The sequence below is a fragment of the Lissotriton helveticus genome, chromosome 5_1 (assembly GCF_964261635.1).
Source record: "Lissotriton helveticus chromosome 5_1, aLisHel1.1, whole genome shotgun sequence".
NCBI lineage: Eukaryota > Metazoa > Chordata > Amphibia > Caudata > Salamandridae > Lissotriton > Lissotriton helveticus.
Genome location: NC_136065.1, coordinates 1012014013 through 1012035439, shown reverse-complemented (window position 1 = coordinate 1012035439; position 21427 = coordinate 1012014013). Strand labels below are relative to the sequence as shown.

The window sequence follows — 21427 nt, the reverse complement described above, 5'->3', positions numbered from 1 at the left end:
GATAATTAATTCTTAATTCATTATTTATTGGTAATTAATTTATTAATTGGTAATAATGTTTTAAATTGGTAATTAATTGTTATTAATTGGTCATTATTTTTAATTATTTTTTATTGGTAGTGATAATTAATGTAATCTTATTTTAATATTAAATCATTTCTTTCCCTACTGTTGCACTCTCTGGAGTGGGAATAGTAATTTTTACCCCTACGCTATCCAACACTTTCCCTACTTTTGCACTCTCTGGAGGGGGAATAGTAATTTTTACCCCTACGCTATCCCTACTGTTGCACTCTCTGGAGTGGGAATAGTAATTTTTACCCCCCGCTATCCAACTCTTTCCCTACTGTTGCACTGTTTGGAGTGGGAATATACATTTTTACCCCTACGCTATCCAACGTTTTCCCTACGGTTGCACTCTCTGGAGTGGGAATGGTAATTTTTGCCCCTATGCTATCTAAAGCTTTCCCTACTGTCACACTCACTGGAGTGGGAATATTAATGTTTGCCTCTACGCTATCCAACGCTTTCCCTACTGTTGCACTCACTGGAGTGGGAATAGTAATGTTTACCCCCACGCTATCCAACGCTTTCCCTACTGTTGCACTCTCTGGAGTGGGAATAGTAATTTTAACCCCTATGCTATCCAACGCTTTCCCTACTGTTGCACTCCCTGGAGTGGGAATAGTAATTTTTGCCCTTACGCTATCCAACGCTTTCCCTACTGTTGCACTCACTGGAGTGGGAATTGTAATTTTTACCCCTACACTATCCAACGCTTTCTCTACTGTTCCACTCGCTGGAGTGGGAATAGTAATTTTTACCCCTACGGTATCCAACGCTTTTCCTACAGTTGCACTCTCTGGAGTGGGAATAGTAATTTTTACGCCTACGCTATCCAATGTTTTACCTACTGTTGCACTCTCTGGAGTGGGAATAGTAATTTTTACCCCTACGCTATCCAACGTTTTCACTACTGTTGCACTCATTATTAATTAACATAAACATTTTTATTTAATTTAATTTAATTATTATATTTTATTTATTTCATATGTATATAATATGTTTATTTATATATTTATGTAAATATATTTGTATTAATGTTCTAAATATTTTATGATTAAGATTAATCATTATTGTAGTCCCTCGATATTTCAATACTGATCCGTTCAGAGCACATGCCAAATGTCTGCCTGAAATATTTGTACTGATTCCTAATCAAGGCATGCTTTGTTTTCAAACTTTCGTGTGTTCCCTACATAAGTTTCCAAAGTTGCCACCTTTGGCGTAATTTTTCAAGCATTCAGTTAAGGCACTCTCAAGAAAGCGAATACCTCCCCTCGAGTTTTCTCATCTGCTGCCTTAAAACTATGAAACTCTCTCCTTTCAAATACATGTGTGACTTCTGACAGATTTTCATTTTGACGCCAGCTAAACATCCAACTGTGTCTACTATCCAGCTCTCATTTCCTTTCCCATGCCCTCTTTTACTAAAGTTTTAACAACTGTTTTTCATCTTCTTGCTCCTAACTGGCTTTCCCACTTTTCTTCATTTAATTCTATGGAATTCATATTGTAGACAGCATAGAAAACATTTATGAAAATAAATGTTTCATGTTCAGACATTTCTTCTCTTCCCAAGCACTGTCTGTATTTCCTTCTAATTCCTTAAATTCCCTTCACATAGTATAGTGCTTAACTCTATCTGAGTGGGGCAGCGCTATATAAAACAAGCATTGAAAATGCAATAGGTCTCGCATTTGATTAAGTTAAAGCCATTTGCTTTGCTAATGGTATTGCATAGCAAAGCTATTTTTTATTTTATTTACCTCTCCGTCTCAAATGAATGAATAAAAAAGGGGGGGGAAGCGTATACGTAATTTTGCAGGCACACGCATAGCGTACATAGTGATGCATGAGCTCATCTACAAAATGATGTGGTGGCAGCGGGAGTGTCATAGCATTTTTTTTCTCTCTCTACAGCATCGCTATACCGGTTGACAAGCCAATATGTCCTAAAAGCGAGATGTATTGGCTTTGCCAGTGCTTTTTTAAAAAACAGTGCATGTGAGGAATGGGGACAGAAACAGGTGGAAGTGCTCATTACTGACAGACATTTTAAGTCACAAAGAGCTGGACCAAAAACCATAGCACCCACCACGGATTCATCGACACCAGTACAATTTATATTGTTTATTTCAACAATTTGAGATTTCCCGGCGGCATAAAGAGAGCTACTCAGAATTGTGTGCAGTATAAATATTGTAATTCAGTCGTAAGTGTCGTAAATATAAAATATGTGCTTATAAAGACCAGATGACGCCATGTCAAAGGTGCAATACTTTTGATTTAACAAATCACTAAATTCTGGGAGTTGTATGGTTAGTTCTATTCAATTAATACAATTAGAGAGTGGATCAGGGTTTAAATGAAGCTGGTGATAGGGGCGCGCTGGTTATTCTCTGCATGTCCGGGCGCCAGTGGCGAATCCAGAGCGCAAGTCCTTCATCCTTGCCTATGAGCACGCGGTGTGCTCTGCAGCCAGCAGCCGAGTATTGTTGTAGCAGACCGAGCTCTCCTCCGAGAACATCGAGCCACATAAAGGAGAACAAGCACGGCTGAAGCGTACCGCGCTTGTTTGGTAAAATAATTAATTAAATGCACACACGTGTCTGAAGTGGACCGCGCTTGTGTGATTACATAATTAATTAAATACACACGCTGCTGAGATTAAATAATTAGTTAAATACACATGCAGCAGGGATTAAATAATTAATTAAATACACAAACGCAGCTGAAACAGCATTGGAAATGCAATAGGTCTCGCATTTGTTTGAGTTAGAGCTTTTGGCGTTGTAAATGGCAATGTGTTTTACCTATGTATTATGGAATAGATGTATGTGGTGTGTAGTAAAATTGTGTGGGATGTTTTGGAATTGTTAGTTGTAAAGCAGCATGAGGCACAAGTAAGGAGAGTGGAGAGGAGAAGAGCAGCATGAGGCACAAGGAATGAGAGTGAGGAGAAGAGCAGCGTGAGGCACAAGGAAGGAGAGTGAGGAGAAGAGCAGCATGAGGCACAGGGAAGGAGAGTGAGTAGAGCAGCGTGAGGCACAAAGGAGGAGAATGAGGAGACAAAGGAGCAATAGAAACAATGTTAAACACACCAAAAGTACAAACACAAAACCTAATCACCGCAGCCCCGGAAAGGTGTCGCCAACACGATATTCGGAAATGCTGCACTTCAAAATGCCCACTTAATAACAAGAACATTTTGATTGTGTTTTTGGAGCTATTGTCGTATCATTATGATATCAGAGTAATGCATGCTGTATTCTGAAATCATGCTATGTGAAATGTGTTTCCTACTACCGAATACGGTATTAAGAGATTGTAGCTAGACAGCTGAATATTCTCCGAAGGATAACATATGTTGACTTGACAGGCAGCAGTTGAAGCACGTGACTCAATGGTACAGGTAGATTTCGGAGCGAAGTTGCTGTGCTAATCTAGTCACAAAATAATTACCAACCAATGAAACTGTAGGAAATGTTCTCTTTAGCAGCAAATTAAATGTGAGGCAGTTGCACGTATTACATTACATTTTATGCCCTTGCTTTCTTTCTATTACACACAGACTACTCTGCGAGAGTGGTATTACAAGTGCTGATTCTGCCCTCTTTGTGACAGGGTGGAAAGATGAATTATTAGACAGAGAATCTTTAGGCAGTCGGATCCCGAAATGGACAAGCATTCTGTACCCCACCCACCATCATTAGAGCTTTCTGAAGTAAACATGGCAGGCTGTGCGCTTTTTACCAATCCAAAGTATGCTATTTCTGCTGTTTCTCTCTGGTCCTTAGATAGACAAAAATATTTACAGTGGACGCCTAAAATACCAGTGTGAAGCCGAGAATATTCCAACCGGTAAGAGTAATATATTTGCAGTGTTGCTCTTTAAATGAAAGCGTTCCCAGTCGTATCTGACCACATTGTATAACACTTTTCGAATGTGAAAGTAATTAAGCTACAGGATGAGGAATGAATTACCTCTTTAAAATATATGTTTAAGTGGACATTCACAGAGAAGACTAGTCACATCCTCAACACAAAAGAGTTCACCAATGGCCAAAAGACCTGCGTTGCTACATTTTAACTAGAGATCAAGCAGAACTCTTGGCGCTGCCCTTTGGTAAACGGCCATTGTTCTGTCACGGGCCGGATTCTTCCCCAGCCCCGTGGACTCTTCCAGGGCACTTCCATGGTACAGGCACTGCCCTCGAATCACAGGCATCGCTGTGACATGTGCTTGCTCCTTCCCCAGCCCTGCCGATAGCTCGGAAGCACTAGCACGCCCACTTCACCATGGCTGCTCCCTGCCCGGGCATGTATGTGTATGAACAAGCCCGCCTGCAATCCTGCGAAACGTGACCTGCGCCGTAAATAAATTAAAGTTAACCCCGCTAAAGACCATGCCTAGGGGAGGGGTTATAACCAAGTGACAATGTGCTAAGTGTGTGTATGCCAGGGGCTCGGGACCAGCATTGGTGCGTGGCGCAGGGGGCCCAAGCCCCTCAGAGAGTCCCCATTCCTCACAACCAATGTATATTTGTGGAATATGGGAGACTCAGAGGTCCCTCTTCACATTCTGTATGGGGGTCCCATCATTTAACGTTACTCCACTGGGTCGACCGTGGCACCATGAGGCCCGTTGTTTCTAAAAGGACACTGGCATTTGACCCAAACAACGCCCCTCTCGATGCCAATCACCCAATGTTGCATGTGACTTAAACTTAAAATAGGCGGACTGTAAAAAAACAGGAAATCACATCAGTCATCTGGCCCCCATGTCACGAGGATGCGCTTGTGTGATTAAATAATATAAAATAGAGAGGGGTGGGGGGCTGAAGCAGGAGAGGCTGTCCAAGCGGCCATTACAAGTGCCTGGACGGCGCTGCAACTAAAAAAAAAAGTGCTTACTGTCGTTTAAAGGAAAGAGTTTAAATCCGCCCGTAAAAGATCCAATCCCGGTGGGCGGTGCCAAACGCGGACAGGGTGGTAACCAGGAGGGACTAAAAAGCCTCCTGAACAATCAGTACACCCCGTTTAGCATAATTGGTGACATCAAATGACGCACACCAATGAAAATTACGTCCGGAACCGAAAGTGAACTTCGCAAACCGTATCGATTCCAAATGCCTTGCATGGCGAGAGCAGCTCATGCGCTCCTAACGCCAGGCGAGACCTAAAAACAAATAAAAATAAATACATGAAGAAAGCTGAGGTGTTGCTTTCTTGGCGTTAATTAAAGACACACCAAAATGATCCCATAAAAATTATTTCAAAGAAAGCCAGAGAATATATTTTGGAGTGAATTAGTCACCTTTCCTCTGCCAGGCCACTGAGAAATGGAATTCTTCGAAACCATTTTCCGTCGAAAAGCCCTGTTTATTGCCAGGCAAAGTAACTCGGGAGGCATTGAAGCTGTCAGTGACAATTAACGACAAGCTGCAAACCTGGCTAGTGTACACTTTTCAAAATAATGGCTTATCTTGCTCCTGTCTCCGAGATTACAGTTAGAAAAATCCGAATTGCATTAATTGGATGTACTCCAATGTGCTCTGTGATATCAAACAAAAGAGAGGGAGATAAAAAATGTTCTGTGCCGTGTAAAGTCGCGCTAACTCAACAAGTGATCAGTAACAGGCTGCATTTAGAAAACACGAGATAGCTGGGTTAGAAAGATATGTGTGAGAGAAAGATATTCCATTGACTTAAGAGCCTTAAAACAAGAAGATAACTCGGCTTCCCAAACACTGTTACCCTGAAGAGTGAGTGAGCTGTCAGGAAACCCGTATGCTTCATATAAATTCAATCCTCTGCATTGAAACACTGCAGTAATCTCCTGACATATTCACTGCCCCTAGTCTGTGTTGACTGTAGCACCATATTTGTCACAGACGACAGATCCCTGGCCTGTGCGTTTGTTTAATTCACACAATATGGGAGCGAACCAAAATTGCACATGCTTTATTCTAGCTTTGTGTGTGTTCATGCTGTTCTTCTTGCTCGCAGCACAAGCAGAATTCTGCTACTTGCTGCTGAAACTTACATATGGTATGCAATGCTTGGAGGTAAAGGGATTTTATCTGAAGAATAAAGTGTATTACCTCCCCATCTATCTTCCTCGTCCCAGTCATTTCATGCATGAGGCGGTCAGCCTCATCCAGACACATTTCTCGTAGTTAAGCACCAGGAGGAAATACTTTTTTTTTTATTTCAAAAGATTTTATTAGAAAGAAAAGTTTTTTATATACAGTACAGGTATACAGTGCAGATATAGTACAGATATAGTGAGGGCCATATCCTTATCTTTCTTCCACATCCCTCCTACCCACTCTGTTTTAACCACACCACCTCCTTTCAAGGATATCTTGGTGTTGTCTACTACAGAGAATTAGTTTAAATCATGGTAAGATTATCGCATTTCTTTATATAATTTAATGATTTTTGTTTGTTGTAAACATAATGGTGTTCCCTGCTGCAGTGAGAACATTTGTCATGTATATTGGTTTTTCTTGTTTAGCAGAGGTGCCCTGCAGTTTGGGTTCACTACACTAGTTGGATCTTTTTGGGGCTGAGAGTTTCCATATTGAGGTTCCCAGCTCTAAAGGGGACATTTCAGTGCCCTGGGAGGTCTCCTACAATAAAGGTAACATTTCAGTGTCCGGGCCATGTACTAGCGAGAGACACAATCTTGAGTTCTCCTATCTGATGGGAATATATCTGTGTTCTGATGTGTTTCTTTTCATGGCTGGGCATGGAGCTGTGCTGTACTCAAAGTTCCCCAATCCTTAGTGGGAACTTCATTGCAGGAGTGTGGCCATGCCCTTCTTTTGTTTACAAAGTGTCTCTTCTTACTGATGCCTGCCAGGGCGTGTTCATCACTCCGGGTGTCAAGCTGCTTCTGCTGGGCAGCACGAGCTGAAAAGATTTCCTGCATGATTGGTAACTCACTGTTATAGAGACCTGTGGAACGTGGGTCGAATTTCCACTGAGCTCCTTATAGTTGGAGAACTTCTAAAAATATCATCTTACTGTGCGGTCAATTATTTCTGGTGGTTCAGCGCACGTTTGCATCCACTCCAAGATTCGTGTTTGACCTCACAGTTACAGGTTAGAACCCCTGGCAGGTACATTCAGTCTTTCAACTCTCACTTGTTTAAATTATACCAAGATAATATTGCCACATTCAGCTTTGAACGTCCATTTTGCATTGACTGGGAGATTTGGCATCTCGAGCTAACAGATGAAGTCAGAGATGTGCCAGTGCAGTGTGGTGGAGGTAACCATTAGACGTGTGCTGGGTGGCGGAAAGATCAAAAATAAGCAGGTGTAGACACAGAATATATAGCCTCTAGATTTAAGCCCAACAGCCTGTTTAGAATCAAAAAGTGTTTCAAATTGCACTTTTAATACAGCACCAGAGCCAGCAATTCCAATCTACACATACAAAGCTGCTTATGTGCAACAGAAGAAGGAGCTAGTTTATATAGTGCCTTTCCTGACCACACCTCATCCCACTTCTCTCTGGATACTCCTTATAAACATTCCTGAAGCAGCAGTGGAGTCTGTGTTCATAGAGCAGGATGCTTTTGAAATGAAATAGTCCATAGTTTGTTTTTTAGTAATAAGCTGTGAAAGTCATTGGGAGGGTCTGATTAGCGATAGTGTAGGCACTTCAGAAACCCAAGCCTTACTGCTGCTACGGGAAGTATTTTATTACTTAGATTGAATGAAACCCACTGACGTGGTAGGGAGGTATTGATAAAACAACTCAAAACTTGTCTTTTGGAAGTTTACTTTCCAGAGCTGCAGCAGTGACAGGCCCACTGCAAAGGAAGGCAGCAACCAAAAACAAATTGGCTCATTATGGTTCACTGTTTATGGATTTTTTGTTCGATTGATACTGCATTGAGGCCCTTGGGGAGGGGGGGGTTTGAAAACGCTATAAAGTCTGGATTATGAGCTGCTAGGTCACCAGTTGACTGAGTGAAAAGAAAAAAAAGACTTTTCTGTTGAGGAGTACTCACCAGTACCTTTACTTCTTAGATGCAATTCATGGCCTTTCAGTTGCAATTTAGTTGCCTCACCTCAAAAGTGTCTGTCTGGGGTCACAGTCAACAACCTGTGCCCCAGGAAAAATACGTGAGTAATACCACAGTAGCTGGTGCCTCGGTGTTGTGGGACTGCATTGGACATCCTTTGCAGTTCCCTGGCGTGTCTCCTTAAAGAATGCTAATGTTTCCTTGCCTGTTTAGCACAGTTGAACATGGAGACACCTTCTACAGTTCAGGTCTATTGAGTTCAGGATGGTATGGACTAGATGTCCCCTCTTAATATTACCCTGTCTGTGTGATGCTATTTCCTGTACCCATTCCCTCTGGTTCTCTTCATATTAGCCATGATAGGGGTGAATGAGCCTGACATTGCTCACCTTTCCTTCACACCGCAGGCCACCCTAGAGAACAGAATGGGCTATGTAGCTCCTCGATTGCTTTATGAGCAGCTTATTCAACGCCCGACACTTGTGGACAGACCCATGACTTCTTCTAAGAGGGCATCTGGGTGACTTATTCTAAATCTCTCAGTAAGACCCCAACACATGGTTACTCATAGTCCAGAATGAGCAAATGAACGCTAAATCATCCCAATGAATTGCAGATTAGATGGTTTAAAGCAATGTGTCTGTAATTTAGAGTATTTACATTGGTAAATACATTCTCTGGAGATCCAGATGAGGAGGCTCAGGAAATAGAGAAAGGACACTACTTTGAAACTCTGTGGCATTAAATAATGTATTTCTACACCTTGTCAAACTCTCATGCTAGCCCAACACTGGCGCACAGTCATTCGCCCTTGCACTTTAAGTGCTTCTCACAGTGAAAGATTCAGAGCAGTTCATGAATCTAAAGGTTTCATAGTTTTAATTAGAACACATTGACATTTGCTCAACTCTAGAGGTCAAGAGTTGACGAGTAACATAGACATTGCTATGCACACGATTCTCTCATTACACTCGTCTTCTCCCTGCAGCTACATATTGCTCTTTTTGCAGTTGTTTGTAATGGACTTCAGATGTTGATTTTATTCTCATTGTGTGTTGTTTAGTTTGATCAAACATACCTTATTAGCCTTTTTCACTTCTGCAATATGACCACTAGCAAGATACAAACGCATGTTCAATTACCTATTCTGAATTACAATTACCCACATCCTTCAAGTATAAAATAGGTGTCACAATCAATTAACATATGGAAATCATTAGTTTTTACCTCATCACATTTAGGACCACAACTCACTTGCGACAGAAGATAATATTGTTTATGTTTAGCATGACCATGTTGACCTCTAGTTCCTCAAGGATAAGGTCAAATATTTAGCATATATTTCCGGAAACTAGATGTAGCCCTGCTCGAATACTATCATGAACAGGCGGCAGCAGTGTCCTACCTATTTTCGTAGAAGCAAATCAATTTTTCGTTATTTTTCCAGTGCTTCGCTTTTTTCATTAGTTGTGAAAGGTTAGACTGAATTATATTTGGAAATTAATAAAATTGAAAAACATGGAAATTGCTCCATTCCACTTCAGTGTCTTCTGAAAAAAATGATTAGTCTTTGTCTCTTGGTTTTTACACAGGTCTTAACTGTAATCAGTATATTTAAATCTGAGGAGAAGCTTTCCAGATTGCTGGGTCAGTTTCACATTCTGTGTTGAAGTGATAATAAACGGAACATCAAAGACTGTTTTTAAATATGACTGAATGCTTCCAGCTCTGTAGAGCAGATGAGTCTTGGCTCAAGGCACGATCCAGTGGTTTGTCACTTTTGCTCCACAGATGTCTGAGTACAACTGGTTTTCTGAAGGTGAATAGTTGGTTTGTGATATATTCTTGCGAGTCTCTTGGGAGTTTACAGAGTAACAGCAGACGCAATAGACTCTCTGGGCCTCATTCACTGAAGTGAGTTTAAATTTTTTTGAGTATTCACAAACTACGAGTTAATAGAAAGTTTGCGACTGTGGGGACACCGGAGTTTGGTGGGAGAACTCTGCACATAACAAGCTAGGCCTAGGCCAAAGACAGGCCTATTTTTTTATGTGCTGAGCTCTGGGTGAGGCAAGTAGGCATTTTGATTCTTAAGGTACAGCAGTGGCGGCTCCTCCATTAAGGCGTACGAGTATCGCCACACTGCTATTTCAGCAGTACAAAAAATAAAAATAAAATGATAATAACAGAATGTTATCATCACATTATTTTTCTATGCGGGACTCCGAGTCAGGTCGGGGCAGGGCTGGGCTCTGTGACGCCAGAGCAGAGTGAGTGAGAGCGAGGAGTGGTTTACCCTCCTCTAAGTGCGCATGATGGTTTTGCCAGCCCTCTTGTGCTGGCCAAACCGTCATGAGCTCATGCAGCGTCGTGATTGGCTAGGAGAGTACTGGAGCCTGGGTGCTTCCGGTGCTTTACAGCAGATGAAGAGGATGGAGGAGAGGTGTGCAGCGACACGGCGGAGAAGGTACGATTTTTTTATCCAATTTGTGGGAGTAAGTAGAGAAATTAAAAACAACTGTATTACACCAAATTAAAAATATATCCCAGGTTTAAGAGAAATACTGACTCACAGACACCATATTATGAACCAATGTATCATGGCATTGTCCACAACAGATGTTAAAATGCTTACAGTATATGAAATCAATGCCGCAGCTCCACTGTAGCATCAATTTATGTTTCAGCTCGTTAGGAATTACTGGATCCTTCAACAGTACATTAGTAAAATGTAGACAAAAATCAGTCACAGAGTCACTAGCCCCCAGATAGCCAGTGGATGATGTATAAAGTAACTGTGGGTCTACTAAACAACTCAGGACATGCTATGTGTAGCTGGCTATGTGTCTGCTGCTACTATTTAAAATAGAAGACAGACTGGACAGTTAACCACTGTGAAAAATGTCCATCAGTTACTCGTTCTTGGGCACCCAGTACATCATTTGGTCTACTCCACAGTAGTTTGACCACCACTCTATCTCCATAGATATAGGTGTATATTGGAGATAAGTAGTGTGGGATGGATGTCTGGTAGGTGTTATTTGTTCGTAACAGAGAGCAGTGCATAAAAAATGAGTGAAAGAAAAAATAATAATGTAACGTGTAAGATTGGATAGTGCATACAATAATTACTTTATTCTGGGGTCATGCACCTCCAATATTAAAATCATCAATAGTGCAAAAAAGTCAGGTGGTTCAAACAAATACCTTCTGACTGGGTTATCTGGTCGACATGTTTCTGCGGAATATGGTCATTTACTATACCAACCGCTTCCTCAGGACCCATAAACTTAATTGCTACTGCTTAAGTGATAATAAGTGAGAAAACACAGGACATTTATGAACAGAGAAGAGTGTCACCTGTACACTTCCATTTTCCTCCTGTAAAAGTCCAGTTGTGATTAAGCCAGCATATCCACATGTAATGAGATATAGAAAATAATAATAACACCTTCGTTAGTAAGGGCTACACAAGCGACATTGCTAGAATCATATCAATACTACATCTCGGTCAAATGACCCTCAATATGTATAACATTGTATGCGTAATCAATGTCTCACCTTAATTTACAAGGGGAATTGCCTCACCTCACCTGGCAAACAGCTCAGGAAAATGAAGCACCGCTCTAAATTGCAGAGAATATAAAAAGTCAGCATTAAAAAACCAGTGTCAGGTCAGTGCAGAGTCACAACCTGTGGGATGCTAAACAGCAAACCAGCAGGGGTCAGATTTCTTATCAATCTTCATAATTAGGCAAATGTATCTCTCTGGCTACAGGCATGAGATAAATAGAAGGTTTTATCAATTGCCATTTAATATATATGGCTTTCATGGCGTGATATATGTACATTCCCTTCGCGCCAGATTGATCAACTAGGGGGATAAAATAAGCGCGTGCGGGCATTCGTTGTTTTTAGCTGTGATCGTTAGTATGTAGCCAAAGTCAAATCTCAACAATCAGTCTCAGTGCGCGCCCAAGCGCTGAATCTCATGATAAAAGCGCATCCGCTCGATTAACATGCAGAGCGTCTATTAGGTACATCATGTCAGTAAGGAGTTAATCAAAGCCCCTCCTGCACCCTTACCTCTCCGTCGGTACTTCAATCAGCCAGCCGGGCTGTTTGGGGAGGTGCCGCGGGGATTGACAAGCACTTCCTTATTGTTTCTTCAGCAAGCGTGATAGGTCCAGAGAGAACTACCAATGCCTCTGGGAAATGTAGTCCCAAAAGCACTTCCTTATTGTTTCGTCAGCAAGCGTGATAGGTCCAAAGAGAACTACCAATGTCTCTGGGAAATGTAGTCCCAAGAGCGCAAGGCATGCGTCCTCGGTAGCGCGGCTGTAGGAACTACACTCGCTGGTGGGAAATGTAGTTCATGACGCGCCAGTCAGTCGCATGACATTTAGACTACAACTGCTCATGGGAGTTGTAGTTCAGCACATAGACCAGTGTATTAATGATATTAATGATATTCTATCAGAGCTTGTGAGCTCGTGCGCGCTCTAGGAGCTGCTGGCGCTCGGTGTGAAAGCTGAACGAAACTCAAAGTCAGTAAATGTCATATTAATGTTTCTGGGCGGTTGCTTGCTCTGCTTTTCAGGTATCACCGTGGGCACGAAAATAAAAGGACTGAAAAATTCATGGCGTCATAACCATGATTATAGTAGATGGAATGTTGATCAAACCTAGGAGGTTGAATTATCTTGGAATCATTATGTAGGATGGCCCTGCTCTTGCTCCTCAGGATACTAGTAGGTGGCCGGTCAATCTATGTGGTCAATCATCTCGAAAGTCAAATCATTGTGCATGAGATCATGAAATGTAGCTACTACAGTGTCATCCACGGGATGTCCTCGTTCAGCCCGCCTTTATCACAGTTGAGTTTGTACACCCATTTTTGCTCAATTTTAAACAGGTGTTTGGATATGTCTGTGATGTGCATGGGGATGTTGGGTTGTTCTAACACGGTCCATTCAAATTCCGTAGGTCTGTGCCCCACTTGGATGTAATGGTTCGTCAACCTTGTTGCTTGCTTCCTGCACCTTATTGTGCTCTTATGTTCCGAGATCCTAGTCCTGATCTTCCGAGTGGTCATACCAACATATCTCAGTGAGCACGGGCAAGTGATGAGGTAGATGAGATTGCTGCTGTTGCAATTCGTGAACCGCTTTTGTTCCCAAGGACGATTCGTTCCTATATCTATCGAGGTGGTGTGTCTAGTCTGAGGACACGCGGCACAATTGCCACACGGATGATGTCCTGTCACAGGTGGCATATTCCATATTGTGCCCACTTGATGGATTTCCTTAGGTGGGGGTCTGGTGTGTATCAGCTTGTCTCTTAGACTGGTTGCTCTTTTGAAAGCAAAAAGTGGTTGTGGCAAGGAATCTTTACCGGTGTTCAAGATCCTCCAGTGCTTTTGGACTATGCGTTGGATAGCATTAGATCTTGTGCTGAACGTATTCACACATGTCAGCCTTTCGTTTTTTTCTTTAGGAACCGGTGGTTCCAGTAGGGCTTCCCTGTTGTTATTAGATGCTCTCTTCCTTGATCGCCTGATGAGTTTCTTGGGGTAATTCCGTTCAGCGAGTTTCAAGGCCAGGTCATCAGAATGTTTAGTGTAATCTTCTCTGGTGGTACAGTTCCGCTGCACACGCAAAAACTGTCCAAATGGTAGATTATCGCGTAGCGATTTGGGATGACAACTGGTGTACTGTAGTAAGGAGTTACGAGCCATTGGCTTTCTATATAGTTCAGATTTGAGACCCTGTGGTGTCACAGAAATCAACAGGTCTAAAAAAGCCAAAGAGTCTTGGCTGCTTTCCAATGTGAAGCGTAGAAATCTATTCCGCTCATTGAGCCAGGTGTGGAAAGCGCGAAGAGAGGATTCATCTCCACGCCAAATCACCAAGATATCATCGATATATCTCTTCCATGAAATTATCGATGTTGAAAACGGGTTCTCATTATTCAGAACATGATCTTGTTCGAACTTGTGCATATAGAGATTCGCCAGGGACGGGGCAAAAACGCTGCCCATGCTTGTCCCAGACGTCTGTAGATAGCACTGCCCCTCAAATTCGAAAAAAAATTCCTTCATAGCTATAGTAGCCAAATTCATGATCAGTGAGATGGGGGTTATTGAATCCCAAGTTTGCTCGCCCAGCAGAGTTTCAATCGCCTCCAGTGTTTCATCCTGAGGGATGGAGGTATAGAGTGACTCCACGTCAAAGGATACCAGGTGATCTGTCAAAATATTAAAATCAAGGTCAGGAAGGAGTCTAAGTAGGTCCTTTGTGTCTTGAAGATAGGTGGGCATCAGTTTAACCATTGGCCTGAGGAAGACGTCAACAAAAGTGGATAGGGGTTCTAGTATCGACCCAATCCCTGAGATTATTGGCCTTCCTGGTGGTGGTCTTCTTGCCTTGTGGATCTTGGGCAGGACATAAAAGTATGGTTTGACCAGATGTGGAGTAGTCAGATAGGCTGCTTCTTTGGTAGTTATCCAGCCCTCTGCCAGTGCCTCTTCTACAATGTGCCCAATAGTTGTAGTTAATCTTGGCGTAGGGTCTTCTATCAGTAGTTGATAAGAACGTGTGTCTCCCAATTGGCGTAGGCACTCCTCTCTGTAGGTGGTTGTATCCAGTAGGACCGTGGCACCACCCTTATCCGCTGATTTGATTGTGATCGAGCGATCATTTGCCAGTTCTTTCAAGGCTTCTTGTTCGAGGTTAGAAATGTTCACAAAAGGGTTGTGCGACTGTTTGAAAAGTTCGTTTATATCATGCTGTACGGCTTCCTCAAAGGTGATTACCTTCGCTGGAACCATTGCCGTTGGAGGGCTAAAGTTTGACGGTTTTTTGAGTCCTGTGTTCTGAGGAAAGGTATCGGTTTGTTCAGCCTTCGAAAAAAAGAAATGTAGTCTCACTTTGCGGAAAAATTTGGACATCTCAATCTGAGTCAAAAATGGATCGCCTGCATTAGTACCCACAAAACCAAGTCCTCGGTTTAGTACCTTCTCTTCTAATGGTGTTAAGCTTCGCGAGCTGAGATTCACTATGAGGCTGGTCCCGTGCTCTGGCCCGCTTGTTCCTGCGGGACCTGCTTGCCGCTCCGGAGCCCCATTGCCTGTTGTGGGACACTCCATTGTACTTGCCCTTGTCCTTGTGCGGTCCGGCGTCTTCCGCGCGACCTCCCTCTGCCATACCCTAAAAAAGGCATGTTCTGGCCTGGATAGAATGGTCCGGGTCCAAAAGGTCCCATCTGTTGCGGGACCTGCGGTGGCCCTTGCATCCATGGATTGGGTGGCCACCAAGGATTGAACTGGCCCTGATTGTAATTCTGTGCTCCTCTTTGTTTCCACTGGCCTCTTCCTCTCGTTTTCATTGTTGGATTACTTTGATTAGAAGAGTCAGAATCAGTCGAGTTGTCAGATGAGGATGTCCCATAGGTGGATCCTCCTGTTCTCCCATTGCGATTGAATGGCGTCGGAACATAGTTGGCACTTGTATAAGGATAAACTTTCTCCTTAGAGAACTTTTCTAAATCCTTCTTGCATTTCTCCAATTTAGAAAATAGAATGTTGTCTTTAAAATCTTTATTAGATTTATTGTTTTCATCCTGTTGTTTGGTGAAAAGTTTACCAGTTATGGTAGTTTTTATTTGGCCTTCCAAAAGTTGGATCTCTATCATCATTTTATCTGCAGCTTTCTTTGCAGTCTTTATTATTAGGACCAGCCAGTCTCTCGTGCATTTCCATGCAATGAGGTACCAGTCTCTTAGAAAGTCGGGATCATCCAGGAAGAGTCTCGGTGAATTAACGACGATCAGCCCTGTTGGTGCACCGTTCCCTCTGAGGTATTCCGCCATGGTAATACCATGGATACATGTGCGAGAATGACTTTTCTTCAAAGACAAAATCTTGGGCCAACCATCCTGACTAGTATCCTGAGGCTTGGATATATTATCTAGCATGCTAGGGTTGTCGTCTAGTATTGACTGTATTTCGGCTTCGTCAAAAGCTAAGCCCAAAATGGATGCCATCGTTGTCAAAAAGAAGTCAAGACAACCAAGAAGATAAGAAAAGAGGTGCTCTGCCTGTACACCACGACACGGAAAATCAACAAAGACTAAACATCCACGACCCCACTTTGGAGGTGGACAGTGATATTTTTATCACTCTTAACACATTATGAACCCGCAGCCTCAGCTGCTCTGGAACTACAATCAACAAACAATTATTTGAGGGTTCAAGGGAAGTATTTAAAGACCCGGGCACAGTTATAACCCCCCGCACAAGTTATAAGAAACAACAAATAACTGTGGGTCTACTAAACAACTCAGGACATGCTATGTGTAGCTGGCTATGTGTCTGCTGCTACTATTTAAAATAGAAGACAGACTGGACAGTTAACCACTGTGAAAAATGTCCATCAGTTACTCGTTCTTGGGCACCCAGTACATCATTTGGTCTACTCCACAGTAGTTTGACCACCACTCTATCTCCATAGATATAGGTGTATATTGGAGATAAGTAGTGTGGGATGGATGTCTGGTAGGTGTTATTTGTTCGTAACTGAGAGCAGTGCATAAAAAATGAGTGAAAGAAAAAATAATAATGTAACGTGTAAGATTGGATAGTGCATACAATAATATCCAAACACCTGTTTAAAATTGAGCAAAAATGGGTGTACAAACTCAACTGTGATAAAGGCGGGCTGAACGAGGACATCCCGCGGATGACACTGTAGTAGCTACATTTCATGATCTCATGCACAATGATTTGACTTTCGAGATGATTGACCACATAGATTGACCGGCCACCTACTAGTATCCTGAGGAGCAAGAGCAGGGCCATCCTACATAATGATTCCAAGATAATTCAACCTCCTAGGTTTGATCAACATTCCATCTACTATAATCATGGTTATGACGCCATGAATTTTTCAGTCCTTTTATTTTCGTGCCCACGGTGATACCTGAAAAGCAGAGCAAGCAACCGCCCAGAAACATTAATATGACATTTACTGACTTTGAGTTTCGTTCAGCTTTCACACCGAGCGCCAGCAGCTCCTAGAGCGCGCACGAGCTCACAAGCTCTGATAGAATATCATTAATATCATTAATACACTGGTCTATGTGCTGAACTACAACTCCCATGAGCAGTTGTAGTCTAAATGTCATGCGACTGACTGGCGCGTCATGGACTACATTTCCCACCAGCGAGTGTAGTTCCTACAGCCGCGCTACCGAGGACGCATGCCTTGCGCTCTTGGGACTACATTTCCCTGAGACATTGGTAGTTCTCTTTGGACCTATCACGCTTGCTGACGAAACAATAAGGAAGTGCTTTTGGGACTACATTTCCCAGAGGCATTGGTAGTTCTCTCTGGACCTATCACGCTTGCTGAAGAAACAATAAGGAAGTGCTTGTCAATCCCCGCGGCACCTCCCCAAACAGCCCGGCTGGCTGATTGAAGTACCGACGGAGAGGTAAGGGTGCAGGAGGGGCTTTGATTAACTCCTTACTGACATGATGTACCTAATAGACGCTCTGCATGTTAATCGAGCGGATGCGCTTTTATCATGAGATTCAGCGCTTGGGCGCGCACTGAGACTGATTGTTGAGATTTGACTTTGGCTACATACTAACGATCACAGCTAAAAACAACTAATGCCCGCACGCGCTTATTTTATCCCCCTAGTTGATCAATCTGGCGCGAAGGGAATGTACATATATCACGCCATGAAAGCCATATATATTAAATGGCAATTGATAAAACCTTCTATTTATCTCTTGCCTGTAGCCAGAGAGATACATTTGCCTAATTATGAAGATTGATAAGAAATCTGACCCCTGCTGGTTTGCTGTTTAGCATCCCACAGGTTGTGACTCTGCACTGACCTGACACTGGTTTTTTAATGCTGACTTTTTATATTCTCTGCAATTTAGAGCGGTGCTTCATTTTCCTGAGCTGTTTGCCAGGTGAGGTGAGGCAATTCCCCTTGTAAATTAAGGTGAGACATTGATTACGCATACAATGTTATACATATTGAGGGTCATTTGACCGAGATGTAGTATTGATATGATTCTAGCAATGTCGCTTGTGTAGCCCTTACTAACGAAGGTGTTATTATTATTTTCTATATCTCATTACATGTGGATATGCTGGCTTAATCACAACTGGACTTTTACAGGAGGAAAATGGAAGTGTACAGGTGACACTCTTCTCTGTTCATAAATGTCCTGTGTTTTCTCACTTATTATCACTTAAGCAGTAGCAATTAAGTTTATGGGTCCTGAGGAAGCGGTTGGTATAGTAAATGACCATATTCCGCAGAAACATGTCGACCAGATAACCCAGTCAGAAGGTATTTGTTTGAACCACCTGACTTTTTTGCACTATTGATGATTTTAATATTGGAGGTGCATGACCCCAGAATAAAGTAATTATTGTATGCACTATCCAATCTTACACGTTACATTATTATTTTTTCTTTCACTCATTTTTTATGCACTGCTCTCAGTTACGTACAAATAACACCTACCAGACATCCATCCCACACTACTTATCTCCAATATACACCTATATCTATGGAGATAGAGTGGTGGTCAAACTACTGTGGAGTAGACCAAATGATGTACTGGGTGCCCAAGAACGAGTAACTGATGGACATTTTTCACAGTGGTTAACTGTCCAGTCTGTCTTCTATTTTAAATAGTAGCAGCAGACACATAGCCAGCTACACATAGCATGTCCTGAGTTGTTTAGTAGACCCACAGTTATTTGTTGTTTCTTATAACTTGTGCGGGGGGTTATAACTGTGCCCGGGTCTTTAAATACTTCCCTTGAACCCTCAAATAATTGTTTGTTGATTGTTGATGTATAAAGTAGCCAAGCCTACCAAGCAGGATGCTTAGTAAATGGATGGACCTACAAAAATGACTCTAAAGTTATAAATGGAACACCCTGCAATGTATTACCGTCTTAAATTACAACAGTCTTACAATATATTTAATTAATACACAACTAGTTAAGATCCACTCTGGCTTGAACGCACTTGATTCTTAGAGGCCAGAATCCTTCAGCAGACGAGACCACTCTTCAAAGTACAGGATGACTTTGCCAAATAATTAATTATGCACAAAAAGTGGCATTGGTGCACTGTATGACACTACTTCTTAAAGGTTCACGCTATATAAACTTTAAAATAAATAAATAAAGAAGGATATTTGTGATAGAAACCGGGCTGTTTTGCCTGACCTGGCAGGCACTGAGGTTGGCATTCTCATAAAACTGAATATAAATTGGCTTGGACACAAATCACTTTCCGCCATGTTAGTCTTTGGTCCTCAAACAGTGAAAGTGCTGACCACCACAGCGTGCAGTATGTGACATTTTCAGTGATCATTATTATGCACTATGATTTGAGAAGAAAGAAAATGTCAGTCGCTAATGTTAAATGTAGAAGATTTCACAAATGCCAGTTTTACAATAGACAAGCAATGACTCTCAAGCTGCATTAATTGGTATATTAGTTTTACATCATCACATCTTTCCTCACTTTTCGGTCATTGCAAACAAAAGCTAAATACTTGGATTTTCTGACTCCCTAGTAAAATTCAATCATACCTTACATGATACTTGGAGGCCATTTTTAGCCACAGGGACCCTAGCCTGGATGTCTGCTTGGACTAGCTTTTAGTCTGATTGTCTCTGTGCATCTCACATTGCTTTCTCTGGCAGTTTCCTATCTAATTACCCTCAGTGATCCTCTAGTCTACACTAAACATACCTGTTACGTGAATTTGCCATTTCCTGCCAGATCATGTAAAGTGTAATCTCCTCACACCTGTATTCCCCCGTCTGCTAACTACTTAATTATTTGCCCTTTACCAGGTTAGAATAATTTCCTCTTTCATAACTTTCTTTTAACTTTCCCTACAATATACAAATGTTGTTTCCCGCTACTGTGATTTCCTATTTGCCTCTTTCTTCGCTTAGCTCTGAATTGACGCTCAGCTTCCTACTCCAATGCACTTATATTTTTGAGGTTTACTGAGCCTCATTCTCCTTTGTGCCTTGGCTGATAATGGCTGTCCAGAGTATTGCTCACTCTTTTAGAAACTATAAATAAATATATTAAAATTAATGTTGTCCTTACGTCAAGTTCCCCACAGTCGCATTCTTCCCCGTCTTCAACATATCCATTTCCACACTTCTGACCTCCAAGGGACTTGTGCACCTCAGGCATGTTGAACAGACACATCCCCACACCCTTGTCCAGGCTAATGTCCAGGTCCTCTTTACTGCAGCTGCTGAACAGGGTGGGAAAGGGATAACTGCAAGGCAAAAGGAGAAAACCCAGTTGAACAACAGGCACTCGGGTCAATCATGGTGAGCAGTGATGAACAGCGGGGAGGACTCCATCAGAGCAGGAACTGTATACCTACTTGACTTGGCTTATCTCTAATGTCTTTTCACGCAGGTAGTGTTAAGACACTTGACAAGTAAAGCAAATTACTTAAGCATCAATTCCACCAACACAGGCAGGATAACAAAAAAGAACAAACCAAAAAATACAGGTAGACAAACATGTCTTGGTACAGCCATTTTAGAAGTTTTAATGTAACTATGGTAGTGTCTTAGAAAAATCCAGCCTTCCTTTTCTGCTCAATGAACGAGGTTGGTAGAAGCTGTGGTAAGTGTTCGCCGGATGGCTGCTCTTCCATTATCTTCTCACGGAAGCCGCGTGGGGTCACAATCAAGTCAAGTTTTGTTTCTGATTAAGGAAACCGCGGCGTCTGCTGCTGAGTAAGCCAAGACTTACCTCTCCTCCGAGACGCTCAGATGATTACATTTTACCTGGCTTGCAACCAGTTGGCAAACAAAATGCAAATAGCTGGGACTCCCGCAGGACGTTATACCTTGTTCACAGCAGCTTTGAAGCCAGGCTATAATCCCATGTTATGACAGTTTAGAGCCAAAGCATTAATGGTTGGGCTGTATTCCCTAAATATGTTCTATCCATCACAACTATTAGGCACAAGAATGGTGCTTTCCATGAGCAAAGTATGCCTACACCCTAATAAATACCAGTCCCCACTTTTGATTCATACATTATTGAATGCATGTGCATTGGGTTTTCACACAGATTCAGATCGTCTTTTATTGATGGCGCATAAGCATGCCTTTTCTTAATGTGCACTGATGCAAGGCGGGTTTCCGCTCCTGCTGGCTTAGAACAATTGAGAATAAACAAGAGTACTATGCTTGGCAGTGGTTTGGATGTGGCATGAATATGCCAACGAAAACCTTAAA

General features: G+C 42.2%; 1 protein-coding gene across 1 annotated transcript in view; it reads right to left on the bottom strand.

Moving 5' to 3' along the window:
* ADAM12 (ADAM metallopeptidase domain 12) overlaps positions 1-21427 on the bottom strand; it is a 1594455-nt gene that overhangs the window by 505119 nt on the left and 1067909 nt on the right. The window contains exon 10 of the mRNA XM_078640467.1: positions 20271-20448. Within this exon, the coding sequence (XP_078496593.1) occupies positions 20271-20448 (178 nt within the window). The remainder of the gene's footprint in view (positions 1-20270; positions 20449-21427) is intronic.